This window comes from Amphimedon queenslandica, unplaced genomic scaffold (genome assembly GCF_000090795.2).
Source record: "Amphimedon queenslandica unplaced genomic scaffold, v1.1 AMPQUscaffold_13214, whole genome shotgun sequence".
In the NCBI taxonomy this organism is placed as follows: domain Eukaryota; kingdom Metazoa; phylum Porifera; class Demospongiae; order Haplosclerida; family Niphatidae; genus Amphimedon; species Amphimedon queenslandica.
In genome coordinates, this window is record NW_003546550.1 from 93,954 (window position 1) to 112,776 (window position 18,823).

The 18,823-nt window shown below is 37.5% G+C and overlaps 1 protein-coding gene across 2 annotated transcripts; it reads left to right on the forward strand.

Moving 5' to 3' along the window:
* The first annotated feature begins 329 nt into the window (after positions 1–329).
* Positions 330–17,973, forward strand: LOC105313808 (arf-GAP with Rho-GAP domain, ANK repeat and PH domain-containing protein 1-like). 2 transcript variants are annotated; one of them, XM_020000116.1, is made up of 41 exons: positions 330–513; positions 2,128–2,270; positions 2,362–4,955; positions 5,102–5,305; positions 6,323–6,423; positions 6,481–6,502; positions 6,706–6,744; positions 11,520–11,560; positions 11,616–11,700; positions 11,772–11,834; positions 11,894–11,963; positions 12,026–12,078; positions 12,141–12,247; positions 12,319–12,367; positions 12,423–12,538; positions 12,593–12,713; positions 12,776–12,839; positions 12,886–13,025; positions 13,142–13,318; positions 13,367–13,435; positions 13,485–13,530; positions 14,014–14,099; positions 14,149–14,274; positions 14,452–14,625; positions 14,685–14,714; positions 14,772–14,819; positions 14,901–15,076; positions 15,192–15,261; positions 15,322–15,412; positions 15,464–15,676; positions 15,739–15,847; positions 16,159–16,249; positions 16,303–16,407; positions 16,461–16,511; positions 16,560–16,755; positions 16,812–16,912; positions 16,974–17,087; positions 17,133–17,336; positions 17,413–17,499; positions 17,558–17,629; positions 17,724–17,973. In XM_020000116.1, exons 2-41 carry the CDS (start codon positions 2,129–2,131, stop codon positions 17,835–17,837), a joined length of 6,561 nt encoding a protein of 2,186 aa, XP_019855675.1. In that variant the 5' UTR covers positions 330–513; position 2,128; the 3' UTR covers positions 17,838–17,973. The 2 variants fall into 2 exon arrangements, with proteins under 2 accessions (XP_019855675.1, XP_019855674.1); XM_020000115.1 differs by lacking the exon at positions 330–513 and having other exon boundaries at positions 1,983–2,270.
* Positions 17,974–18,823: the final 850 nt, after the last annotated feature.

Consider the following 18,823-nt stretch of genomic DNA (forward strand, 5'->3'; position numbering starts at 1 on the left):
GCAAGCAGTAATTGTATTAGACTATTTGAAGGTATATTCCTGCATCATTCTACATAAAATTATCTCATAAAATTTTCATATTAAAAAAGATTTAAATTCATTTTTGTTTACAAGATCAATTTTGATTAATTTTACTATTTTTACGATAAAGTAATGGTTATAAATTTCCCGTTTTATCACACCCACTAGTTATTAAAATTCAAAATTCCTGTATCATGAATAATTAATTAACAGTTAATGAGAGAGATCACGTGGTGGCCCATTCTTGTAAAATCTTCTCCTCCTCCTCCGGCTCTATGCTGGTTCTCTCTATTTCAGCCCATTTCTCATCATATCTCTCTCTCTCTCGTGAGCTGTCAAGAGACTAGCTTCTATTGCAGGAGGCAGGGACTTACTTATACTCTCACTGGCTGCAGGTGGTGGCTTGGGAATAACCTGGCCTGTGATAATTTGTTTATTTTTACCTCATTCTCTCTCTGCCTCTCTCTCTTTCTTCCAGCCATTTCCTTAAAGGTTAGCTCCCTAGCTACACGAGGCCATTGTTTATACATTAACGCAAGAGCCTGTACTTGCAAATGTAGCTAATATACGTGTACAGTGTACAGCTGATAATGAATTGATAAGCTGGGTCTATTATGACTAATCTCTCCTATTATGTGTGGTTAAACTGGTTATTCTCCTTATAAAAGACCACCCATTAATAAGTGTACGTACATGTTCCCTGATGTTGTTTTTGTAAGCAGTTGCATTTCATAAATGTTTGTGAATGTTTTTTGTTGTTTTTATTTCAAATCAAGTGCATCTTCCTGTATCCTCTCTCTTATCTCTTTCTCCCTCCCTCTCTCTCTCCCTCTCTCTCTCTCTCCCTTTCTCTCTCTCTCTCCCTTTCTCTCTCTCTCTCTCATAACCGAAACATTCATTAGTTTGTTTGTTCTTTCATAGTTTTGCCTTTCAGTCATTGCTCTAAACAGTGTCAACCTTCTCTCGTGTTTTTGCATTGTTTTGCTTGTTTTGCTGCACCTTTTAATTTATGATAAAAATAATTACAACATTGCATTCTTAGATCGATTAGCCCCAAAGTTAATAAAAATAATAAATAAATAATGATTGCTAGAATAAGTGGCTGCTTTCCTTTTTAATAATTAGTGTGTGTGTGTGTGCATGTTAAATTCTGTGGAATGTGTTCTTAGTGAGAGTAGTTTATACTAATACCAAAGTTAGTATCTTGTAATTATTGTAATTATATGGTGTATGTCAACTATGAATAGTTACTTTATTAAGACTGTAGTAACAGCAGTATATGCACTGTAGTAACAGCAGTATATGCACTGAGCCTTTTAAGATGAAGTCAGGTGTCTGCTTGTAGTTATAACGATAATCATTGATGTAATTATGGTCTGCCCTACGACACAGTTTAGTCTAAGATCAGTATTTAAACTGCAGAGATGCAATGATGTTGGTTTATGGTTACTTTTAGTGTTTGAAGACAGACATTGCATCATGTATCCACCTTTCATCTACCATGTATTTACTTGTATTTTAACTTTTCTATATTGTATGTACTTTTACTAACACCATTTACTTTCATGTATTTACTTGTATTTGGCTATCAACTTATCACAGCATTAACTGATAAATAACTGTATAAATATATTAACTTTTATTTTTAAAAAAGAGTAAGCATTCAATGAGGTAAGCATAAAAGGGTGAATAGTCACTAATAGTGACTGAAGTGTAGTTAGTAGCAAATTTAATACTAGTTATTAAGGTTGATTGACTTATTAAATCGTTCAATAACATTAATAACTATTAATAGTAAATACAAGAGCAATATTTCGTGTATTGCTATGGCTAATCATATATCTACATTTATCTACTTTTTCAGCACTTTCTCGTGTATATACATGAGTATCATGTATACATGTGCGATGTCTGGTTTGAAGAGATGGAGAGTTGCAATGGAAACATTTTCTTATGTACTTAAATGCATGAAATTATACTTTGTAATTGTACGTGTAAGGTCAAGTTTGTCCCCTGTCTTTACTGTTTGAGGTTGTGGGTATGATGGAAGCAGCTGCAACTCCAATGGACTGTATTTATGATTTCCTATTCTCCATTCCTCCACAGAATGTCAGGAGACTCCTCCTCCTGGTTTGAGAGTTGGTTAAGGGACCTCAGTCTGGATGAGTACTCTCCATTACTGAGCCAGCATAACCTCAATACACCTTCAGCTCTTAATGGAGTGACAAGGGAACACCTCAAGGCTATTGGTGAGGGCTTCCTAATAAAAGCACTTTACAATGATACCAATTTAAATAAAGTTATTATAATATAACATTCTTTTATTTTCATGTACTTTAGGTATTACAAAACTAGGTCATCTCAACAGACTGTTAAAAGCTATTCAACTTCTTAAAGATGCTCAATCAGTAACAGCTCCTAGTCCAGCAGCAGCTACTAACACTGATGATGCTAGTACTGGCCCTCCTCCTAATCCTTCTGATAATGGAGCTGCTCCTTTTAGTCAGCCTGTCTCTGTCCAGAGACCTCCTTCAATGAGTTCCAATGGTTCCCTACCTACAGCTGGTCCTCAGTCACTAGTGGTGCCCCCTGTACCAATGAGGAGGTCAGTAAAGAGGAACACTTCATCAGGAGGGTTGGTGCCTTTGACCACACCCTCTGATCAGACCACACCTACTAATCCTAGTCTGTCTCCTAAGCCAATGAAGAGAACTCGTTCATTAATAAAACCAGTTGAAGGAACTGGTCAGACTGGTATTAATAAAGGGGCTACGTTACCTGTACAGCGCTCCACTCAAGTGGGTGTGGTCAAAGAGGAACTGGGTGGAGCTAATAGCGAGCCTAAACCTGACCTTCCTGAAGTACTGTCAATTGAAGAGTCACCTCCTCTCCCTCCTCCTCCTCTCTCTAACAGCAGATCAGGATCTTTGGCACCGGCCCCCAGGGGAGCTAATCGTTATGTGAATATTGGCCCCCGGGGGACGCAAACATTACCAAATAGAGTGAGTGTTAGTTCAAAAGGAGACCTCACTCCTCCTCCTCCCCCTAGACGCTCCTCGTCCATTAAAGACCAAACTAGAAACTCTATTAGTTCAATTCCGCCACAAGAACCAATAAAAGAAGAAACCACTGATCATGTAACCAATGTACCAACCGATGTACCACAGTTACCACCTAAGGCCGTACCATTGTCCCAGTATCCTCCTTCTCTACAGCCGCAGGTTGAGTCATGGGATGATTTATTAAAAGGAGATATTAGTAATAAAACCACACCCACCACAACCGATCCATCAATTGATATACTAGCATCTCTCCCTCCGTTATTAGAAGTGGACATGTCCCTCCCTCCTCCTCCTCCTCTCTCTGAGTTACCTCCTGATCCTCCTATCAGTGCCCCACCCACTACCTCTCCCCCTCCCCTACCCTCTAATGATAATGATACCAATACTTCCCCTCCTCCTCCCTTACCCTCTGATGATCATCATAATGGTATAATTACTGATACTTCTTCTCTCTCTCCCCCTCCTCCCCTACCCTCTGATGCTCCGCCCACTTCTCCTCCCCTTTCTCCTGATCCCCTCCCTCCTGTACCAGCCCAGGCTCCGCCCCCTATTCCTCGTCGTGTGGTTCATTCCCTCCCTCCTCCTCCTCCTCCTCCAATCACTGATGATGATTATCCTCAAGAAGAGGTTGTCACAGTAACCTCCCCCATTAGTGATTCCAGTATCACTCTTGGTTCAGATACTCCTGATTCAGTGGCCACGCCTACCCAGAGACTAAGAATTGTCCAATCACCTTTCATTAAAGACGATGATGAAATTAACATAGCATTATCACCTCAGTCTGGCTGCACCTCCTCCAGCCCCACCCCTCAGTCTGAAGATGACGAGTATTTGGATATGGAACTAGACGATCCTTTGGCCCCTCCCCCTTTGTCTTCGCCCACCAGTGAACTGTATGAACCAATAGAGACACCGTCTGAAGTAGTGACTAATGAAGTGGGTATAGTTAATGATAAAGTGGATGTGGCTAATAATGAACCGATATCCCATAATATCAAACCAGTTCCTCCTTTACCACCTCGTACAGCTCAAGCTCCTCCCACTCTCCCTCCCCCTCCTCTCCCTCCCTCCTCCTCAGCTGATGAATATGAGCCACTAGATGAACCACAGGAGCCCATTCTCCCTGGACCCGATACTTATGAGCCAATGGAGCTGACAGAGACCACACCTCCTACTGCTGGGGATACTTATGAACCTTTTGATCAACCCCCTCCCACTTTACACCAGACTCCTCCCACTATTGATCAGGCCCCACCCACTTTACCACCTCGTATTAGTAAAGTACCTGATCTTCCTCCTCCTCCTCTCCCTCCTCCAGTGGCCCCGCCTCCTTCCCCGCCCCTCCAGTCTGATAATACATATGAGTCTATTGATACTAAGAGAACTGTTGAGACTCCACCCACTTTACCTCCTCGTCCAGTCTCTGAGGCTCCGCCCCCTATCGTACCAATAGCTGATTCAACTTATGAAGCTATAGATTCTAAACCGTATGATAGAGACATTGATGTGGGTGGAGCTACTCCGCCCTCTTTACCACCACCTCGTTCAGCTGTGACTCCGCCCACTGCTGTAGTGACCCCACCCATTGCTGTAGTGACCCCGCCCCCTGGTGGTGAATATGAAGCCATTGATTTTAAGCCGCTGGACCAAGGTGACCAAGGGCCCAAAAAAGGGCCAGCCCCTCCTCCCCTGCCAGTCCGATCAGCTAATACTCAGTTATCAAGTCCTTCAAGATTATCAACTGTTCATGAAGTGGCAGCAGGTAATGAAGGGGGCGTGGCTCCAGTAGGTGTGGCTAGTGGTACTTTAACTTATGAAGTGATTGATACTGATACTCCTCGGAGACTCCCACCACCTCCTGCTCCTCCTCCAGTGAGTTATTAATAACTGTGCATTATTATTTATTGTGACCACACCCCTTTTGTTACATCTAAATTCACTTGTGAAAAACAATCACATTTCCCAGTTAATGAGAACAAGATAACACTCTCTCTCCCTCTCCCTCTCTCTCTCTCTAGTCTTCTACGTATGAAACCGTCATTTCAGACACTCCCTCCACCCCTCCCTTTTCAACCACTGCCCCTCCTCTCAAGACAATGAGCTCCCCTAGTAGATCCAGTGGTCTCTTTACCCAGTCTTACCCTGAAGGAGGAGGAGGGGCTGATACTACTGATGGACTCAGCCCATTGAGGAGATTCACTGACAATAAGAAACCTGCCAGAGTATGTTAATAATCATAATATGCATGTACTTGTGTTGTGTAGAAAGTTTGGACTGATTCTGATCAAATTTGGAATTTTTACAAATATTTAAAGTTACTCCAAAATCGGCCGAAAGTCCCCGTACTATAGTACAGGGATTTTTTGTGAAATTTCACCAAAATTGACAAGTAGAAGTTTCCTCAATTTTATTACATTTTCTGATGCATATACATGTACTTATGTTGTGTAGAAAGTTTGAGCTGATTCCGATCAAGTTTAAATTTTTTATGATTTTTTAAAGTTGTTCCAAAATCAGACTAAAGTCCCCGTACTATAGTACAGGGATTTTTTTGTGAAATTTCACCAAAATTGACAAGTAGAAAATTCCTCAATTTTATTACATTTTCTTATACATATACATGTACTTATGTTGTGTAGAAAGTTTGAGCTGATTCCGATCAAGTTTAAATTTTTTATGATTTTTTAAAGTTGCTCCAAAATCGGACAAAAGTCACTGTACTATATTACAGGGATTTTTTGTGAAATTTCACCAAAATTGACAAGTAGAAAATTCCTCAGTTTTATTACATTTTCTGATGCATATACATGTACTTATGTTGTGTAGAAAGTTTGAGCTGATTCCGATCAAGTTTGGATTTTTTATGATTTTTTAAAGTTGCTCCAAAATCTGACAAAAGTCCCTGTACTAATAGTACAGGGATTGTTTCGTGTTCAATAGAATCATAATGTACAATGTACATGTACGTGTATATATAATGTTTTGGCATTGCCTCTTGCATGTTTTACAATTATCTAGTTATTATTTTGATTATTATGATTATGATTATGTTGAAAGTGAATGGTAAACACTTGTTAGTGTATTGAGATTAGGTCAGTCAAGTGATAGATATCTCACAGCTCCTGTGTCAGATTCAATTCAACACTTTACAATGTGTTTTATACCTTGTAGTATAAACTAATGAAAGCTCTCTCTCTCCCCCCCCCTTCACTCTCCCCCTCTCTCTCTCTCCTCCACAGGGTAAAGGTCAGTTCATGTCGGTCAAGGATCTTGCTAAAGATCTTGAGAAAAAGGAAATGGAGAAGCAAATCAAATCTGCTTTATCTGAGAGCGACGTTATGTAAGAACGTCATTTTCTTATTTACAATTAAATTTGATATTTTTTACTTTTTTACAGAAACATCAGAGCTGATGAAACGGTGAGTCTACATGAAAATTTTAATGAGATTGTCTAGTAAAAATATATACGAAGCTCGTTAAATTTTTATACCTATCTCCTTGTTTGTTGTTTGTCCACCATTATGAATACTGTTATTATAATCATGTATTATTTAACTGCATTGCTAATTGCTGTGCGTCTATTTTTAGTAACAAAATAATACTAATTCTATTCTATTTTTAGATTTCTCCAGCAGCTTCAAGAGCGCTTTCAATTTTAGGGGTAAGCAATGTTATAATATTAATTTTGCAATTTTTTTATTTTAATTTATTCGTATTATAATCTGCTTGTCCTAACTTCCTCATTGATATGCTATTAAGTAATGGAGTTTGATAATTTCCAAATATAGCAATCACCTAATGTACACAAACTCACTTATACAGAAAGTACACCATCTCACTACACACGCACATAGTCTGAGACTAGTAAACACTGCAGCTTATAACCCACTCCATTCTGTAGTAAATATACCATTGTGTACCAGTGGACCAATGGTGTACTGTAGTAATGGGAATTATTGGTATAGTAAATATACCGGATCAATGTTCAATGTACCGTCTTAATATTCAATTATTGTAATAGGATTATTACTAATATACTAGTGTTATAATATTGTACTGTAATTCATTTGTGTTGATGTTAATGTGATGGTGATATGGACACTATTGTCTTCATTAGCCTCCTAATAAAGGCTGGCTTGTTATTAGATGACAAGTAGAGAGAGGAAGAGAGAGAGAGAGTTCTTGCAATATTTGGAGTGACTATTTGTTATTAAAGCTCAAAGAGTGTGTACTCTGTTCATTAGCATGCAGGATATGTTTGTGTAGGTGATTGTGCATGATTGCATGTGCAGGTCTAGAGAGAGAGTGTCATTTATTATTGTTGTTGTTTGGCTTCTGATTGTTGTCTTTGGCTGGCTGGTCTTGTCAGCTCTCTTGCCTTGTTTACATAATTATAAATCCGTGCAAGTGAGGTGTGTGGCTTGATATAGTGACCACCTCTTCTCTTTATCACAACTCAGTCCATCAGAAGCTCTTCTCTGATAACAGCTCCCTCTCTCTTCCTTGATAACAGCTAGTCATTAGTTCTTTATCAACATTCACTCAACAGTTCTTGTTTTTGACTCATCACTTCACTTGTTTACTTGCAAGACTTTCTTGGAACCACTTGAGGGAATAACAAAGTCTGCCTGTCTCCTTCTCTTCCCTCTCTCTTTCCTATAAAAGGCTCTCACTGGCTACTGGTCTCATATCATACCAGAAGCAGTTCTTCTTTGACTTCAAAGATAATCCCTCATTATCATTGACTGCCATATAGTGGAGGTATAAATCTCTACCATCTTCCATTGTCTTTATTCTTTCAGTACTCCATTCTTTGCTGTGAGAATACACTATATATTACTGTATATAGTCCTGTTTGCATTCCCAGTCTAACTGGCTGAGTCAGTGCTGTTCAGAGTTCCTTCCTCTTCTTGTTGCCTACTAGTCAGTTCTACTATACATCATTGAATCATGTTGTTTGGTGAGCATGATTACAGCTCTGAAGAGGATGAGTATACCTCCACTGTAAGTTAAAGGCTATCATTATTATTAGCATACATTAATGGAGTGTATAGTATAGGAAGTTTAACTGATCCCGTGGGTGTTTTTAATTCATTGATTTCATTGATAGACCTATTGTTTGTTTTACTGTTTTAATGTATTTATTTTGTATGCTGTTGTGTGTTATTGTTCCCCTAGTTTACTGTATCTCTTTATTTTAATGGCCTTACTTTCTTTGGCTATTTTAACTTTACTTTTACAAAGACTATTCCTGACTAGTTAGTTAACGTTCACTAATAGTTACTTAGTCTTGATAACTTTAATAAGTTAAGTAATTGCTTTTAATGACTAGCCCCGCCCATCATCATGTCTTGTTGCATACTTGAAATGCTTTATCAAATGACAACAAATTATTAAAAGATCCGCTTCTTCTCCTGCAGCAACAGTTGCTTCTCGCCCTCCACCAGTCACTCTCTTCCTTCCTTAGTCTAATCTTCTCTAGGGCTACTGTTATCAGCAGTAATACCAGTAGCTGCATCATTCCTGTCCACCCGCCTAATCCACAAAGCAACCTTTTCCTGAAGCAGCAGCAACTCTGCTTTACCTTATCCTACTCCTCCAGTAATACTCTTACATTATTAGTAGAGTCATTCTATACTGGATCACATTGACACTGTAGAAACACCATACCCTCACCATTTCTCCAGTCTATTTCTCTTAGTATTCATTCTGCTGATAGTTCCCCTTCATTAAATATGGCTGCTATAGATACTCCTGATGTTCCTCGTCAAAATAATTTCTTTACTTTACGACATAAGTTTGAGTCCCTTGCTAGTTCCCCAGCTCCTGATCGTCGTTGTACCATGGCCTCATCGTCCTACCAGTCCCTCACTCTCGGTCGTAAAGTGGCTCGGGGGAGCAGCTTCAGTTTTGGTTCTCGTTCCTCCTCCTCCTCCCTCAGCCCCTCTTCCCCTCAGGTACGGCCCCACCTACTTCCCCTTGTCTCTCGGGAGCAGAAGGGACGTTCCTCTGCTCGTAGTTTGCAGGATACTGGCTATGACTCCTATACCCTGGCCTCTCCCCCTAGGCGGTTAAAGTCCGATCGTCATGACACTGTTGATTATGGAGGTATCTCTCCGATCATTACTCGAAAGAAACCCAATGGGTTGAGTGATTGTAATTTGGCAGTTAAAATGACTCCTGCTTTCAGCATGACTAACCTCAGCTGTCCTCCTTCTCTTAATTCCAGTCCTTCTCCATTAAAAGGATCTTCACCTGCTTCAGTTTCTGTTTTTAATTTAGCAATAGAGCCGTCCCAATGTGTGAGTAGTACCCTCTTATCTAATGTACGCTAATATAAATACAGTATGTATAGTATGCTAATATGGAGGTTGTAGTACTTGTTAATGTAATACCCTCTGATATAAATACACTGTTTAGTGTCTTTGTTGGTCTTTTTATTTTTATATTTGTAAGTTTATGTCTGTCCATTGGAACTATTGTGTCTCTCTTTTTTTAATTATGTGTCTATCCTCTCTCTCTTTCCCTCCACTTGTTTAGTGTCTTACTGTACACATTCTCCTCCATTAGTGAGGACAGGATATTAATTAAAACTTGCTAAATACTTGTACATCAAACATTAATTTTCACTAAATCCGCTAATACAGTATATTACTAGCAGCTGCTGGTGAGCTCAGATTACATGTTACCAAAGCAAAAGCCTTACACTTCAACACTTGTATCAGCAATGCACAGCCTTTGGATGATGGGGTACCTGTAAAGACCTTGCAGTTTGATACCTAGTACATGTACCTCTTCTTTCTCTATACCTTCTCCCTCTCTCTCTCTCTCTCTCTCTCTCTCTCTCTCTCCTTATCTCTTTCTGTTGGCAGTGATAAGAGGATGTGTCTCCTGATATCATCATGGGATACTGTGTTGTGCTTCATTATAATTATTAGTTAAATGGTTTCTGATGATCTAATATTGTCTACACTTGCCCTGTGTACTCTCTCTTCCTTTGTGATAGCTCATGTACGTGTACTAGTATACATCATGACCTTGTTCTATACTGTATCCTATTCTTTTAATTGTTATTATTTTATACTGGCTCATCCTTAATAGTACTACAGTATTGCTGGTTCATTGTAATTTTGGTACTATTGAAATACTGTCCACTGTCCAATATTTATGATAAAATACAACTGAACTCCATTACAACTCCTGGAGTGTGTTAGTATCTTGTGTTGTTGTTATTGTCATTTCTTATTGTTTTTTGTTCCATCAACAGTAAAACAAGCTCTTATAAACTTGTCCTATTAATATTATTTTGTTTATTATTTTTAACTCTTTATTCACACAATAGCAGCTCTATAGTTAGCGTACATGTACTGGTACTTGTTGTTATTATTAGTTTGTGTCTCTTATGTAATACCCTATCAATCCTTCCTTTGAAATATTCCAAAAATGTACCAAATATTTGAAATATGTGCATAGAGGATGGAGGGGTTTTCCATTTTAGTACATCAATAATTATTATTAATTACAAGTACATGTACATCTTTATGATCCTCATTATATTGTCATTTGTTACCAAATTGTGCTAACCCCGTTACTAATAGTCTACTAATCATGGCACTATTCTTAATTGTATTATTATTGATATGCTATTGGATTAGCTGGTACAGTAACTTTAAGTTGCTTCAAAAAATTTTCTTCAAAATGTACTCCCTTGGACTAGAATCATGCTACAATGTAACTATCCAGCTGTTTAAATACCCTTTCTAGTGATGAGGCTATCGTGGGTCGTACTATAACATGACAGGAACATGTTTCTGTGGTCAGTGTCAGTCGTTGTTTGAAAACACGTCTTGTGAGTAATTAATAATTAACTGGTTAGCTCTTCTCTGGCCAATTCTAACACAACAACTGATGATCAATATGAGGTTCACCGTCTCCTCTCCTCTATAAGCAGCTGGAATTCAAATCATTGCCCTTGATACTGTTTATTGTATTCATAGCTACAAATGGGCTCACTCATAAACACATACTCAGTACATGCCCTCGTGATATATCAGTATCACTCACTGAGTGAGTGTGTGTGTGTGTACCTACACTTACATTCCAGCATTCATTGGAGTGTGTGGTGTTGTGTACGACTGAATGAGATTATATTCTTTGTTTATTATATGAGTACTTGTCACCTCTTTTTATTTATTGTTCCACAGCAGCTGTGTGAAAAGAGAGAGAGAGAGAGAGATGGGTCAGTGTTCTTGTTGATTCTATTCATGTGATTATTATAAAGTTGTGTCTTTAATAAAGGACACAACACTATCATGACACAGGCTAGTAGTAATAGTAGCAGCACCTGCTCATTTGAATTTACTATAGTATGTGATCTAATTTCATTATTTGTGTCTGCCAGTATTTTGTGTATTTTAATTTGTTTTTTATTGGCAGGTCCCGCCTACTAAAGAAGGATACTTATTCAAGAAAGGAGGGTAAGCCATTGTTGTTTGTTGTTGTTTATTGTTGTTTGTTGTTGTTTATTGTTAGTAAGAGGAATGACAAACCCTATCAAAGGCGCTGGGTTGTGTTTGATGGTGAAGACTTGAAATATTTCAAAGCAAAAGGAGAGAAAGTTAGAGTCACAATCCAATATATTGTACATATTAACCTTCCCTGCCTCCTCCTTCTCTCTCTCTCTGTTAGGAATCTGATGCTCGTAATAATGTGAAGTTATCAGAGATGATCGACATTAAGAGAGTATCTGATGTATGTCTAATACCATATATAGTGTGTGGATGATAATGATAACCCTTCTCTCCCTGTAGCCCGACCATAACTCAAGGTTTGATCTGGTGGTTATTAACAGAGTGTTCCAGTTCTATGCTGATAATGATGGTAAGGACTGGCAGCCATTATCAATATATTGAGGAATGTTTATCTTTTTATTTTATTTGTAGACGAGGCACAACTTTGGGTCAGCGTCTTACATGCTGCAATCAGCAAATATAACGTAATTAAATAAATGAATAAATATTAATTAATTAATTAATTATATGATAATTGTTCCATTAGCCTCAAGATGAGCAGTCTTGTAAAGTAGGAGGCAACATGAACGAACCTGATAAAGAAGGATTCATCATGAAACAAGGACACGGGAGGTTCGCTGGGTTTAGACAAAGGTACGTCAAATGGTACACTGGTATACTGGCAGTGGTACACTGGTACACTGGTGAAATGTGTTTCTTAATAGATATGTGGCACTGAAAGGAGCTAAGTTTGCTTATTACGACAGCAAAGAGGTATGCCCCTGCAATTAGTAATATTAATTAACATTATTGTTGTTGTTAATGTTAGGATTTTGTTCAAGGGAAGCCAATCCATGTGCTTGATATGAGGCTGGCGATGGTTAAACCTGAAGCAGGTGGAAAGAGCCGATTTACAATAACAATGCCAAACCAGAGATCATACATGTAATGAAAGGATGTATTAATTAATTACTTTATTGATTATTATTATTTTAATAGTTTTCAAGCGTCCAATGAAGCCAACAGGATGGAATGGATTGAGAAACTGTCCAATGCCATATTGACTGGACTGAACCTGGCACCTGAACAGAAGGAGGGAAAGAAAGGAGTGAGGGCAGCTGTAAGTGATGAATATTAATAACTATTAATAACTACCCCATACCATATTGTATCTATTTATAGGATATACTGGAAAGGATACAGAAGAATCCTTCCAATAAGAAATGTGCCGACTGTGGTGATGAAGGTATCATTAACCTAATGTTAATAATAATATTAATGAATATCATTAGATCCATCATGGGGTGTGGTCAATAGAGGTATCATGGTCTGTATTGAGTGCTCAGGAGTCCATAGAGCAATGGGAGTTCATATATCTAAAGTTAGGTCTGTCGAACTGGACACTGAGATATGGACCGACACACTTATCAACGTAAGAAGAATTATATTATTATTATTATTATTATTATTATTATTATTATTGTTATTATTATTATTATTATTATTATTATTATTATTATTATTATTATTATTATTATTATTCTCCAGTTGATGGTCACTATTGGTAATTATTCTGCAAACTTGTTTTGGGAGAGACACTTCAAAGGTGAGAGGATACCGACTGATTGTCCTAGAGAGATTCGTGAGTCCTTCATTCGCTCAAAGTACGAGAGCAAGTCCTGGGTACCTGATAATGCACTGGCCGACCAGGAGGAGCTGAATATGGTGGGTGGAGCAGTAGGTGTGGTCTGTATCACGTGATTATTTGCGTAGGCGTTGTGTTCGGCAGTGATTGATGATGACCTGATGTTAACTACAGAATTACTTGTTAAAGGAGCTAACGTAAATTAATATTTATTTATTTATTTATTTATTTTATTTATTATTATAGCCTTGTTGTAATGTTAAAGATAGTTCTGATCCTGAACTAAACACACGTAAGCTAATGATACTCTTCCCTGTACTATAGCCCATGGTTTTTTCCAAAAAATGGCTCCGAAATCACCTCCAATTTTTATTACATTTTCTGATGCATATTGATGTCCTTATGCTGTGTAGCAAGTTTGAGCTGATTCCGACTTCAATTTTTCAAGTTACGGCCATTTTTAAAAAAATGGGCCAAAATCTGAAAAAATCCCTGTACTATAGCCCATGGTTTTTTCCAAAAAAATGGCTCCGAAATCACCCCCAATTTTTATTACATTTTCTGATGCATATTGATGTCCTTATGCTGTGTAGCAACTTTGAGCTGATTCCGACTCTATTTTTTTGAGTAATGGCCATTTTTAAAATAGGCGTACTATAGCCCATCATTCATCATTCATCATTGTTGTTATTATTATTGTTGTTGTTATTATTATTGTTGTTGTTATTATTATTATTGTTGTTATTATTATTATTGTTGTTTTTTTTCTCTTCAGCTCTTGCTATAGCAAGGTCCAATAGTCAGCCATTACAAGTTGAACTGTTGGAACAAAATGGAGCACTAGTTGACATTAATAATGATGTAAGAAACATTATTTGATAATATTAATTATTAATATTATTTCTTTTAGTCTTCAATACAGACCATTAGTAAAAGAGGGTATCTACATAAAACTGGTTCAGAGAGACTCGGCTGGAAGAGAAGATACTGCACCATTGACAACTTTAGAGGACTGGAATACTTCAAGACAGACACAGTAAGAGAGAGAGGGAGAGAGACAGACAGAGAGTAGACAGTGTTAATCTGTTCAATACAATGATTATCTTTTATGGTCAAAGTGACATTAGGCGTGTGCTTGTGAAGGAATGTATCATATTTCTTTACTCATTCTGCACCAGCTGCTCTCATTCCTTACATTCTCCCCCCCCCATAGGACCCGGAAATATTGGGTAATATTGGAGTAAATGATATCCTGGGGGTCTGCCAGTGTGAGGATGAAGTCAATGGGCGTGGTCATTGCTTTGAAGTGATCACAGCCGCTAGAGCCTATCTGTTCTCAGCTGATACTGATACTGATATGAGTGATTGGATCAGTGTCGTCAGACAGGTAGGAAAGGGTTAAACTAATAAACCACACCCCTCAATTAATGTATTCTATTTCCTTAGGTGATTCCTAATGATGCTGGAGACAAACTGGTAATATTAATTAATTAATTAATAATAGTACAGCTCATTATTTATTCATTGGTGTAGGGTTATGATAAAATAGGTTTCTTAAAGAAGAAGTCACTGAAGAACGTGGTAAGATACATCACATGACACAGTCTCACATGACAGTTTCACATGACCTCTCTGCTGTTATTAACTGATTGTATCCCATAGACTTGGCAGAGGCGGTGGTTTGCCCTAAAGGACAGGAAGTTGAGCTACTTCAAGAAAGGACAGGGAGAGGTGACCTCCATTGACCTGAGGACAGTCACTGAACTCAAGGGACACTCGTCTGACCCTAGCGCTAACCTTGACCAACAGTGCACTGTACATATTGTCACTCATGAGAGGTACATAATAATAATGATAATAATGATAATGATAATAATGATAATGATAATACTGTGTGTTGGTTTATTAAGGATTGTATGGACTAGTGGATCAATGTATTTATATCTTCTGTAGGTCGTACACATTGAGAGCTGATAATCCTAATGAAGCTGACCAGTGGTTACAAGCACTCAAGCAGACTCAGGTAACATATACTAGTGTCATTATAAAGATACTATTACTGTATATTAATTCATTATTTAAGATGTCAGTCCAATTGTCAGAGCACCCTGTTATATCCAGTGGCAATATTCCAATCATCGTACACAAGTGTCTTCAGTTTGTTGAGATATCAGGTAAGACATGACCCATCCCTATATGACCTCTGACCTCTCCCCCTCCCCCAGGACTCAAGACCGAGGGATTGTATCGTAAAAGTGGTGAACACTCTAAGATACGTAAGCTCCTCCTGGCTTTTAATCAGGACCCAAGGGGTGTGGTCATTGACGAGGACAGCTACTCAGTTCATGATGTAACTGGAACACTCAAACAGTTCTTCAGGACACTACCTGACCCACTGATGACTCACAAACTGTATCAACCATTTCTACATGCTTCATGTATGAACACGTCCTTTTAATATTTTATTATTATTAATAATCTTTAATAATCTTTCCTTTAGCGATGACATCAGGTCATGAGAACCAGATGTACCAGTTACAGTCTCTGATTGATCAGCTGCCTGACGTTAACAGAGAAACACTCAAGAGACTAATAGGACACTTATTGAAGTAATTATATACATTCTCATACTCTCATGATTCCATTCCCATGCTTTTATAATTCCATTCCCATGCTCTCATAATTTCATTTTTATGCTCTTATAATTTTATTCCTATACTCTCATGATTCCATTCCCATACTTTCATAATTCCATTCCCATACTCACATAGTTTCATTCCTATATTTTCATAATTCTATTTCTATACTCTCAATTCCATTCCCATACTTTCATAATTCCATTCCCATACTCTTATAATTTTATTCCCATACTTTCATAATTCCATTCCTATACTCTCATAATTCCATTCCCATGCTCCAGAGTGATCCAGCATGAATCAGATAACAAGATGAGTCAGTCCAATATTATTAGTTTATTTGGTCCCACTCTCATGACTGTTGATGGAGATGCTGTAAGTCCCACCCACTGACATGCCCCCTTTATTGACCACACCCCTTTAATTAGGTATCATTTGAAGACTCAGGTGCCCAGTATGCATGTATCAATCACATGTTGAACTATTACAAGTGGCTGTTTAACGTCAACGAGGATGAGGACAAGAAGGAAGAGGTTTGGAGAATTGAATTTGAATTTAAATTTAAATTTGAATGTTGTTGTTTTAGGCAATGCAATCAGCTCTGTTAAAGATTCAAGCAGCACAGCAACAGCACAAGGTTAGTGGATTAATCTCATTGATTTCTCACTGATATCTCATTGATCAGGAATCAACAATGTTAATGAGTTCAAGCACCAGTTTCCTGATATCAATATACGTCACTAATAAAGAGGGTGGGGCTTGTTCTATGAAGATTAATGCTCAGACCACTGCAGCTGAAGTGGTTGAGTTTGTTACTACAACAAAATGTCTACCAAAGAGGAACTACGCACTGTTCCTGGTACTGGGTGACGCTGAATCAGGTAATTAATAATAATAATAATAATGAATAGTTAATGAGTCTTTATTATCTCTGTAGAGCGTCCATTACATTCACTGGAGCTGGTACTAGCAGTACAGAAACCTGATTCTTACTTGTGTATAAAACCTAACACCTTCGCTGATAAATTACTGCCTTTCGTAAGAGCACAATAATAATAATTATTATGATAATAATAATTAATATGTTCATTACTGATAGGATGGTATTTATAAAGGACAGACAGTGTCCATTCATGTACAGGAGAAGAAGAAGTGGAGGAAGTGTCCCTGTAGAGTTAGGGATAACATGTTCCTCATTTATAAAGATGCAAAAGTACAGGAAATTATTTATTTATTATTTATTTTATTTTATTTTTAGGCTCATAATGAATTGGCAAGACTAGCTCTATCAGATTTAGATGTGTTTGTTGGAATTGAACAAAAGAGGATTGACGTTCGGAACCCTCTGCCAACTCGATACCCATTCTGTCTGCTGGTTCGGTTTGAGGAACAGAACAAGTTCCTCTGTGCTGACTCAGCAGACGATAGACTCCTCCTCCTGGCTGCCATCATATTTGCTAAAGTATGTGTGGCTAAAATTTTTCCAAAAATGAAAAGGAGATAATTTTCCATTTTTATTACATTTTTCTTATTTTTAGTTTCCCGATGGTATTCAAACTCCACTGATGCCGGTAAAGACCACACCTACTCATTTCGACAGTAGAAACAGAGGAATTAGCATATTGGTGAGTGGGTGGAGCTAGCCACACCCATTAATTAATATTATATTTATTAATTGATTAGAATCCAACGCAGTCTTCTCCTCACACGTCGCCCACTCACGGAATGAATTTATCAGTCAGTTATAATCCACAGGTAGTTATTAATAGTTATTAATAGTTATTAATAATGGTTATATTAATAAGCAGTTATTAATAGTTATTAATGGTTATTATTTTCTATTCCTCAGCCTGTTATTCCAAGAGGTGTGGTCTCCCCCAGTAAGGTTGGTACTCTAGACCACAGTGTCATTTCGGAACTTAAAAAGAGGAACAGTTTAAGTCCAGATCATCTTCTTAGTTAGCATTTATAATTATTATATTTATTGAAATAATTACTGATTTTTAATTTATTATTGTTATTATTTTATTGTTGTTTTGATTTTAATTTGTTTGTTTGTTGAGGATAATGTTCTATTTTATTCTAATCACTTATTATGACTAACATGGAGTGGTGAAAGGGTTAAAATAGAAATTGTTACTTTAAAAAATGCAAGACATGTGGCTATACAAATTTCATTTCGCCAATCACCAAAATTTAGCAGTTTACCAAATTTAATTCCCTTCAATAATCACTCAAGCTTCAACACTTATAGTTACTCGTTTTTAATAAAAAATTAATTATTATAAAAGTACAAAAGCTAGAGTTCATATCTGTCATTTGTAACTTTAGCTTTCACAACTTCTAAAAATAAAAAAAATAATGAAGTGTCATGTCAGCACTTGATTGGAATCAGTTCAAACTTTCTATGCAACATAAGTACATGTATACAATGTATAATAATATAAATAAATAAATCCCCTCCTTCTGCTTACTAGCTGCTTTATATTCTTCAATGTTATCAAGTGCTGCAGCTAATCCGTTCCAAGTTGCCCTTCCTCTCCTCAGCCATAATGACAGCATCTCCTGCAATCGTCGGTGAGTTGTTGATCTATCAGCTTCAATAACTGATAAATCATTGTGGATTAGATCCAAACTGAGACCGAGATCAAACCAGCGATGATCAGGAAAAAATCCTTCCCCTAACACTTCAAGTATCTCTTTAAGATTAGTCACATCAAGACTGATATCTGGTAGTTTATATATTATGATTATACCAATACTGTATCCTGTTATTAATAATACCTTCATCTCCGTATGCTCTAACCGCAAGAAAACCCAAAACAATGAGAAAAACAACAAAACCAAGACCTCCTCCTAACACAGTCCAGTTACAATAGCTACCTACAGTGACAGTAAGAATGGACTGGGTATTAGTACCAGTCAAACCTTTCTTGCCATTTTGAGGAG

What these genes read in the sequence shown, in the direction of transcription:
- LOC105313808 (XM_020000115.1), top strand. Translation starts at nt 2,099, where the DNA reads ATGATTTCCTATTCTCCATTCCTCCACAGAATGTCAGGAGACTCCTCC. An exon ending in TTCGCTGGGTTTAGACAAAG is followed by an intron (nt 12,248 to 12,318) that starts GTACGTCAAATG and finishes GTTTCTTAATAG; the next exon opens with ATATGTGGCACTGAAAGGAG. An exon ending in CTGCCATCATATTTGCTAAA is followed by an intron (nt 17,337 to 17,412) that starts GTATGTGTGGCT and finishes TCTTATTTTTAG; the next exon opens with TTTCCCGATGGTATTCAAAC.